This window comes from Lontra canadensis, unplaced genomic scaffold (genome assembly GCF_010015895.1).
Source record: "Lontra canadensis isolate GAN:19392208 unplaced genomic scaffold, GSC_riverotter_1.0 scaffold91, whole genome shotgun sequence".
Lineage (NCBI taxonomy): Eukaryota > Metazoa > Chordata > Mammalia > Carnivora > Mustelidae > Lontra > Lontra canadensis.
Window position 1 is genome coordinate 3,647,802 of NW_022631085.1, and position 8,688 is coordinate 3,656,489.

General features: G+C 48.0%; 1 protein-coding gene across 1 annotated transcript in view; it reads right to left on the reverse strand.

Moving 5' to 3' along the window:
* BMERB1 (bMERB domain containing 1) overlaps positions 1-8,444 on the reverse strand; it is a 105,306-nt gene extending 96,862 nt beyond the window's left edge. Inside the window, exon 1 of the mRNA XM_032836246.1 lies at positions 8,181-8,444. Within this exon, the coding sequence (XP_032692137.1) occupies positions 8,181-8,286 (106 nt within the window). The 5' untranslated portion in view covers positions 8,287-8,444. The remainder of the gene's footprint in view (positions 1-8,180) is intronic.
* Between the last annotated feature and the right edge of the window lie 244 nt (positions 8,445-8,688).

The window sequence follows — 8,688 nt, forward strand, 5'->3', positions numbered from 1 at the left end:
CTTCCCTCTCTCTCTCTCTGCCTGCCTCTCTGTCTACTTGTGATCTCTCTCTGTCAAATCAATAAATAAAATCTTTAAAAAAAAAAAAAAGAAAGTGAGAGTGGGCAGTACAGATGCCAGCTGTTATTCCCTCCCTACCACACTGTGGCTCTTGGGAGACCCTCCTTCTCTCCTACCTGTAATCGAATACTAATGTCTTCTCCCTTTAGGATATCTGATTCACCCCTTCCTCCCCGCCCACTGCCTCTGCTTTAGACCCCAGCCTAGGTGACCTCATGACCAGATGTTTCCAGAACCCTCCAGCTTCCCTGCCCTTCCATCCAGGGTGCAACCACTACCAGACAAGTCTTTCTGAATGCTACTTTCTAAATGCTACCTCTGTCCCTTGTCCTGCTACAGACACCTGGCATGATTACTCTGGCTGAGTGTAGCGACCCTGTTCAACCCACCTCGGCCCTCATGACTCCTCTTCCTCTTTGGATTTTCTCTGTTACCATATGAGGCAGGTCCTGTGATTAGCTCCATTTTATAGAGGAGAAGACCAAACTTCAGAGAGGTTAAGGAAGCAGCCCAGGACCACAGAGCTTATGAGGGGTCAAGCCAGGATTCAAATGTAGGCAGCGCTTCCACTCTCAAACACGGCCCTAATCGGCCCCTCTGTTGCCCAAAAATTCAGAATCAGTTCTAGGAAACACGAAGCTGTACTAAAAGCACTAACTGACCTTACCCGTCTGAATGAATAGGAACCCCAGCCACTCCCAGGACATCAAGAAGGGAGCAGGACTCAGTCACTCAGGCTTGGGTTCAAGTTCCAGCTCTGCCCTCTATGGGCAGAGTGACCTTAGGCAAGTTGCTTAACCTCCCTGAGTCCCAATTTCCTCAAAATGGAATAAATAATCTCCATGTACTTCACATCACAAGGTGTTTTGTAAGGAGTGAACTAGAGGATGTATATAAACACATCCACGAAGCAGGCATGTAGGAAGTTTCTGTGTGGGTTAGTTTTTATAATCATTCCCTTCTACTTCCCTTAGAATAATTGTTTTTTTCTCTTTTAATCATCCCTATGTGTACAGACATTTTTTTTTAAGATTTTTATTTATTTATTTGACGGAGAGAGATCACAAGCAGGCAGAGAGAGAGGAGGAAGCAGGCTCCCTGCTGAGCAGAGAGCCCGATGCGGGGCTCGATCCCAGGACCCTGAGACCACGACCTGAGCCGAAGGGAGCGGTTTAACCCACTGAGCCACCCAGGCGCCCCTGTACAGACATTTTTAAGAAAAAAGTAATTATTAGTAAGTCTGACTCTGATTCATTCAAACTTATTCTAAGAATCTGGTCCTTATGTGCCCCCCTGGACCCTGCAGGAAAGTTTTGTCTCAGTGTGGTGAGACTTCTACGTCCTGCTGCTTCAGTCTGTGTCTTCACACATGCTGTTCCCTCTGCCTGGGATGCTGTTCCTTGCAATCACTAATGAAATACTGTTCATCTTTTTTTTTTTTTTAATGTATTTATTTGTCAGAGAGGGAGAGAGCACAAGCAGGCAGAGTGGCAGGCAGAAGCAGAGAGAGAAGCAGGCTCCCGCTGAGCAAGGAGCCCGAATTACTATTCATCTTTTCAGGCTGCTTTAAGAACCACTTTCTCTCCCAGACCCCAGAACAGTTCAGTGGTATTCGGTACACTCCTGTTTCTCAGAGGAGGAAATTGAGGTGTAGGGAAGGTAGGTGACTGGGCTCAGATGATGAGGCGAAAATGCAGCAGAAGGAGCCCTGGAACACAGACAACCTGAGAACTCCTTAAGGGTGGGGCCTGGGTCTTTTTCCTCTGTCTGCCTCTGAAGCTAGCACCCCCACAGGGGCTCAAGCCTGCTGCATAAGTGAATAGTGGAGGAATGAATGAACCGTTTGGGCAGCATCCCTGTGGGAGCTTTGTGAGCACTGGTCTGCGCGGCTACACGATTAGCATCTGCCAGTGCTGGTCTCCAACTCGCAGGCTCATCCAGGTAATAGAGATTGACATCCGTGAACCACACAGACCTGAGTCCCAGGACTCAAGAGCCAATGAGAAAGAAACAGGAAAAAACAAAAAACGACCCTAGTGCATGGACCCTGGCCTTAGGGATCCCCACTTCTGTCTGGGGCTGGGCAGCTCACGGAAATGCCCTTCTCTCCACTAATATCCTGTCAAAACCCTGTTTAACCTTCAGGCCCAGTGCAGACACTCCTTGCTGTCACGCTGGGGTCCCCAAGAAAGATCAGAGCTCTCTTTCCTCATCTTCCCCCTGTCCCTTCATTTCACATTCGTTTCTTGTTACTGGTATTAGAGATTATGCTGTTCTTTACTTCTGTGTCTCCACGCTCCCCAAATCTGGAAGCTTCCTAAGGATAGGGGGCTGTGTCTTATCTCATTTTTATTCTCTGCAGCATCTATGCTAGGCATAACAGACACAGGCGAGGAACGTTTACAGTCACAGACGGCTAGAGTGGCAGGGGTCTTGAGTTCTGCCACGTACCAGCTTTGGGACCTTGAACAAGTTTCTCAACCTCCTGAAGCCCTGATGTCCCCACCTGTAAAAGGGGAGTGAGAATTCAGCTGACATAATAGGGTTGTTATGAGAATTTAATAAGCTCAAGTTCACAGCTAGAGCTCATTAACTACCATTATTATTAATAAGTCTTTAATAACTAATCAAAGACCAAGAAGAGGCACAAATAGTTTTTTCTTCAATTAACACATAAGAAGGAAATGCTTGCAAAAATGAAACAACGGGGGCATCTGGGTTAAGCACCTGCCTTTGGTTGAGGTCATGATCATGGGGCTCCCTGCTCCAAGGGCAGCCTGCTTCTCCCTCTCCTTCTGTCCCTCTCTCCTGCTCCTACTCTCCCTCTCACTCTCTCTCAAATAAATAAATTTAAAACAATGAAACAACAGTATGAACACAGAGAAACATAAGTAATTGGGTTTGATCCACGTGCATACTAGATAACGATCAAGTTCATAATCTTCGCATTCCTGCTACATAGTTCCTGCTATAAATTACACATTTGCTGTCCATCCAGCCTAGAGTAGAGATGGTCACATTTCCTCAATATTAAGCCAGAGCTTGGTCTCCCACCAGACAGCCAGAGCTGCCCTACCCCTTGTCATACCTTTCACACTCATGGAAATTCCTACCACTTATCAATGGGATTGATGAAGAAAAAATTAGGACCACAGCAAAGGATAATTACATTGACCCTCACTTGCTCCTGTGGTCTTATTCTCTATCCAGGAGCTTACGTGACCTTTTAAAAAACAAAACCCAGCTCATGTTAGTCTCCTGCTTAACACTCAGCCGTAGCTTCCTCCATAAAAGGAATAAAATATGTACTTTTTTTCTTTTTTGGTAACCACAACCTACAAGTCCCTACCCAGTCAGGCTCCCCTCTGATTCATCTCCATTGTCTTCCTTGACTGGGTGCCAGCCACCTTAGCCTTCTGTCTCTTCCTCTAACACGGCAAGGACCTTTGCATTTGATCTCTGACATTTACTGGCAAAATGTCACCTTCTTAGAGAAGCATTTCCTGACCACCAGATGGGAAATATTCCTCCCCTATTATTTCCCATGTAACACCATTTGAGCTACATTATTTGTTTGCCTGTGTATTATGTGACCCCTTCACTTCCCTGAACTGAAGCTCCCCGTGGGCAGGAACCTTGTCTGCCTTGCTCAACACTGTAACCGAAGCCCCTAGAACATTTTCTGGCAGTCACAAAGCACTCAATACCTATTTGTTGAATGAATACATGGGGAATGGGCAGGAGGAACAGATTAAGGTCATTTTTCACTTTTTATTTTTCTATTTCAGATGAATTTCAGTTTTTTTAATGAAGTGCACATACTAGTCTGTACACTTGAAAAAAGAAATCATGGCAGAACAAAATAAAACTGAGATAATAAAATTAGCATAGTTAATCAGACAGATGAAAGGAACATGAAACCTTTGCCAAGAATTGATTACGTGGATCGCCGGCAATCCATGTTATTTCCACCCCCCGCCCCGCACTGTTAATACCTGAAACATTGGCCAGTGGAATGACCTGCTTGCTAGTCAGCACACACCCTTGGACTTTTAAATAATCGTCACCTCCCCTGGTGTTTCAGCTCTCTGCTTTATTCCAGTCCCCCACTCTCAGCTCATTTATTTCTACCTCTGTCCTTTTGCCAATGCTTTTACCTCTAAGGGCATTTCCTCCCCGCTGTGCCAGTGCCTACCCCACCCACCCCCACACCCCACATTTCCCCTGTCCAAAATCTTGATCACCCTTTAGGGGACATGAAAACCTATTGTGAAATGGCTACAACCACAGACAACTGTGCTTTTAAAAAGCTCCATGCTTTTTCAAAAGTCACCTTGTCTTTGTGTCTGTCTCAATTAATTACAGTTGGTTGAAAGCAATATTTTTATACATCGAACCACACCGAAATGTCACTATCCATTTTCCAACTGAATAAAAAGAAAAAAAACAAAAACAAACTAACACACTGCTAGGGGCAAAATGCTGTCTCAGGTGGATGCAAGCAATTGCTTCGAATCCTTCTCAAAGGAGAAAATACCAGGTGGTTTGCAAGGGTTCAAAAGCTATTCCTCCATACATTCCCATGAGGAGGAACGTGGTGTATACACAATCATTACCTGCGATTTACAAAGCAATGGACACAAGCAAGAACTGACTGGTGAGCTTGGAATAACCCTCTCCCATGCTGTTGGGCAGTTTCCGCTTATGTCCTATCACGACAACCTTATAGCACTGAGCGCCTACAGTGTGCCAGACTCTGTGCTAAATGCATTTTATACATTATTCCATTAAACCTCCTGACAGCCTGAAGTGACCATTATGATTATCATCCTGTTGGGGGAGGTTATGGAGAGGACATGACCACCATTTGACCCAAGAACTGGCCCCCGGAGCAACTGCAGACTCCGCACTCCCTCCCCTGTCCTTCAAATGTACAAGCATTTTCACAGCGGGAGCTATTCCAAGGGCACAGCCTTGAAAGAGTAAGGTGTTGCCAGGACCTTCTGGAAGTATATATAACTGAACCCTATTCAGGCCTGCATGAAACTATTTAAGATTCTGGTGGGCAGGTATGGAGATCTCCTTGCCTTGCGGCCACCTATAAATTTCCTTGCTGATTACACCTGTCACCTGTCTCTCTGGAACATCCTGACTCTGTCTCTCCTTCCTTCCTCTCCATGTGTGGGGGTTCAATTTTGAATTTCACCTTGGAGAAGCTCCCAACGTCTCAAACCAACATATCCCCATTTTACAGATGAGGTAACTGACACACAGAGAGTTTCACCAATTTCCCAGGGTGACAGAGCAACAAAGTGTTAGAACCGGTTTGGACCCATTTAACCAGATTTCACAACTTCCATTCTTGCTGTACGAAATGTATCTTCCATCTAAAAACTATAGTTAAAATTGAAGATAATAGTTCATACAACTTATCCTGAAAATGACCAGTTCTGCAATCTTTTCCCCCCTTTTAAAATTGTTTTTAAGGGGTGCCTGGGTAGCTCAGCTGATTGTGTGTCTGACCGTTGGTTTCGGCTCAGGCATGACCTCGGGGTTTGGGGACTGAGCCCTGCGTGGGGATCTGCACTGGGCACGGAGTCTGCTTGAAATTCTCTCTCTCCCTCTCCCTCTGCCCCTCCAGCTCATGCTCTCTCTTTCTCAAATAAATAAATAAATCTTTAAGAAGAAAAAAAAAAAGACTTAAAAAAAAAAAAAAAGGTCAGATTGCAGACAAAAGTCCAGAGATCAAAGCTTTCTAAAGGTAACAACTGCAGATTTATGATTCAAAAGGGGGACTCTGGATGGGTGCCTTAAGAATATTTCAAGTTCGACTGGGAGGGGAAAAAAGCAGATTTGGGGATCCATGCAAAAGGAGACCAGAAACTGTAGTCTTGTATGTGAATAGGAAGCAAAAGTCAGAGTCTTTGATGGTTTGGAACAGAGAAGATGAGAAAGCCTTTCTACTAGGCTTTTTAATGGTTTGCAGCCCGAGACTCAGAAGGATAAAAATTTCAGGAGCTAAAATGCTTTACATTAGGTGTTCAGTGTGATTTTCCTGTACATGTGAAAACTGTCCTAGCAAAATGGTGAGAAAATAAAAAGCTGTAAGAGAATGATTAGGGAACTGACCATCATGGCAGTTTGAGTCCAGAGTGTTCTTTATGCAGTGCCTTGCAAAGGATGGAAGGATGGAATCTGTTGCTTCTACAGATGTAGTAATAAAATAATTGAAGCAGCTGACACGTACTGAGCTCTTAAACCTTGAGCTCGACATATACCTTCTTACTGAGTTTTTGCAGTGGAGCTATAAGGTAGGTCCTATTACCATCCCCATTTCAGAGAACAGAGGCAGAGTAAGGCTTAGAAATGTGCCTTGAGTCAGTCACATAGGCAGCGAGGGGCAGAGCCAGCATTCAAACCCAGAGCGTATTTGAACACGGCTTCCACTGTGCAAGGACCCAGCATTCTTTCAAGGCCACTGGGGGCTCCAGAGACCAAAAGGGTGGTCGTGTATTTGTATGTGTTCAGAGACTCACACAGATTTGAGAGAGCTTCCTGAAACTGTAAAAGCAATAAACCTTCACGTTAAAAGCAGAGAGGGGCTCTGGGTTCAAATCCTGACTCTGAAACTTCACCTTCACGGCTCCTAGCAAGCCATGCTTTTTCCAGCTGCGGATGGGGAGTCACAGAATTCACCCGGGAGGTAGCTGTGGGCACTGAATGAGATAATGCCTTTAAAGTTCTTAGCACAGGAGCTGGTGCATGTCCGTCTTATCAATAAAAGGCAGCCATTGTGGGGATTATTCTGAGCTTGTAGGAGGCAGAGCCCCTCAGCCCTGGTGTCACGCCAAAGTACCAAAGCCAACGGGTTTTGAAAGGAGGAAAGAGGAGGAAGGACCCAGATTTTTAAAGGAGCAAGAAAAGAGGTTGGGAGCACTGTGGGTGCCAGGTGCAGAATGAAGGCATTTGGTTGTGATTTCCACTTGAACCCTTGAGAACCAGAATACAGTTGAGCCATTCTAGGAAGATTTTCTGAATTTGTCATAACAGGTGTGGAGGAGTGCGCGCTCGCGCGCGCACACACACACACACACACACACACACACATGCATGGACCCACACCGTCTTCTACCAAGTCAAAACAGGAGCACACTCAATACTTTGATCCAAGGTAGCTCTGCGATTGAAGATGAGCACGGTTACCCAGAGCCAAGGCAGGAAGCTGAGGGTCCTTGAGAAGGGTGAAAGGCCCTTCCCAGCCCGGCAGGAGGCAGCGTGCTAGGGGGAGCAGTGAAAAGACAGGGGCACCACAGAGAGCCCTGGCTTTGCAGGGAGGGCTGGTGCCCCTGTGGGGCCCTTGCGGCTGCCTCTATACTCGAAAGCAGGATATTTAACCTCTGCGTCCTATTCATGAAAAACAAAAATCCTTGGTTTATCTGCAAACACTGTGGACACCTAAATACCGTAGACAGACTCGGCAAATAAAGTCGGCCCGTTTCAGAAGTGCCTTCTAGGATTATACCCAAACCAAAGACTGAATGAGTCAAGGGAGAAAGGAGAAGGGTGCGCACAGGGTTAACCTTCCCCTAACCCTTTCCGTCCCACCCGCGACCCAGGAGAAGGCGGGGGAAGAAAAGCTGGGGATTTCAGGTGTGCCCTAAACCTCGCGGCGCCGGGGGAGAAACACGGCAGAAACCCAGCGGACACTCCCCCCTCCAGGGACGTGGGCGCTTTCCAGGATGGTCCGACCGCTCCAGCGTCCTAGCGCACCCCAGGCGGAGAACCGACTCTCCTCTCTCGGCTGCGGGCAAGACCTTACTTTCCAAGACCAGCTGCGAGCTTACGGATCCGGGACTACTGAGTCCAGCCCAGGCTCCCGGCTTGCTGCCTTGAGATTTCCCGAGCCTCCCGGCGAAGCCCAGTCTGGAGGGTCCCCCTTAACAAAAGGTTCACGGAAGAGCGCGTCGCTGCGCAGCGCTGCGCATCCCCCTAGCCCTGAAAGCCCCGCTGCGGGGGCGCTCCCCTTGGTCCGCTCCCCCACGATCCCTGCGCTCCTGCGACCACCGGCTCCAGCGCACGGATCCGCAACGGTTCCCCCCACCTTCCAACCGAGTACTCACTTCTCCCCAGTCCCTCCGCTGTCCACGCCGTCTCCTCCACCGCCCCATAGCGCCTCAGAGGCTTCTCGGTTTCCAGATGGGTGGACAGAGATTGCTTTAACTCCATCGCTGATCCCCGCGGGCAGGTCGACGGGTCCCCCTTTACTCCATCCCTGCCGCGGGCTGCAGGGAGGGAGGCGGCTCCAGCCAGCAGCGTTTTAAGGGGCCGGGCGCTCGTGACGCTGCTCCATCTCTTCCGCCGTCAGGGCCGGGGAGCGCCGACTGGTACCCAGCAGGCGGGGGGGAGGGATGTGGGGCGCATGCGCACTGGAGGCGAGAGGGGCTGGGGGGTTGGGTAGAGAGAAAGAGGGGCAGATGATAACTCTAAGAAGAACAACAAAAACAACAACTAAAATAGAACCAACCCAAAGAAGTAAAAACATAGCCCCCGCCTGTGCTGAAGCCGGTGGTGATGCTTTGCCGGGACACTGCGCTGCTTTGTGATCTGTCAGCGGGCTGCTAGGTTTTG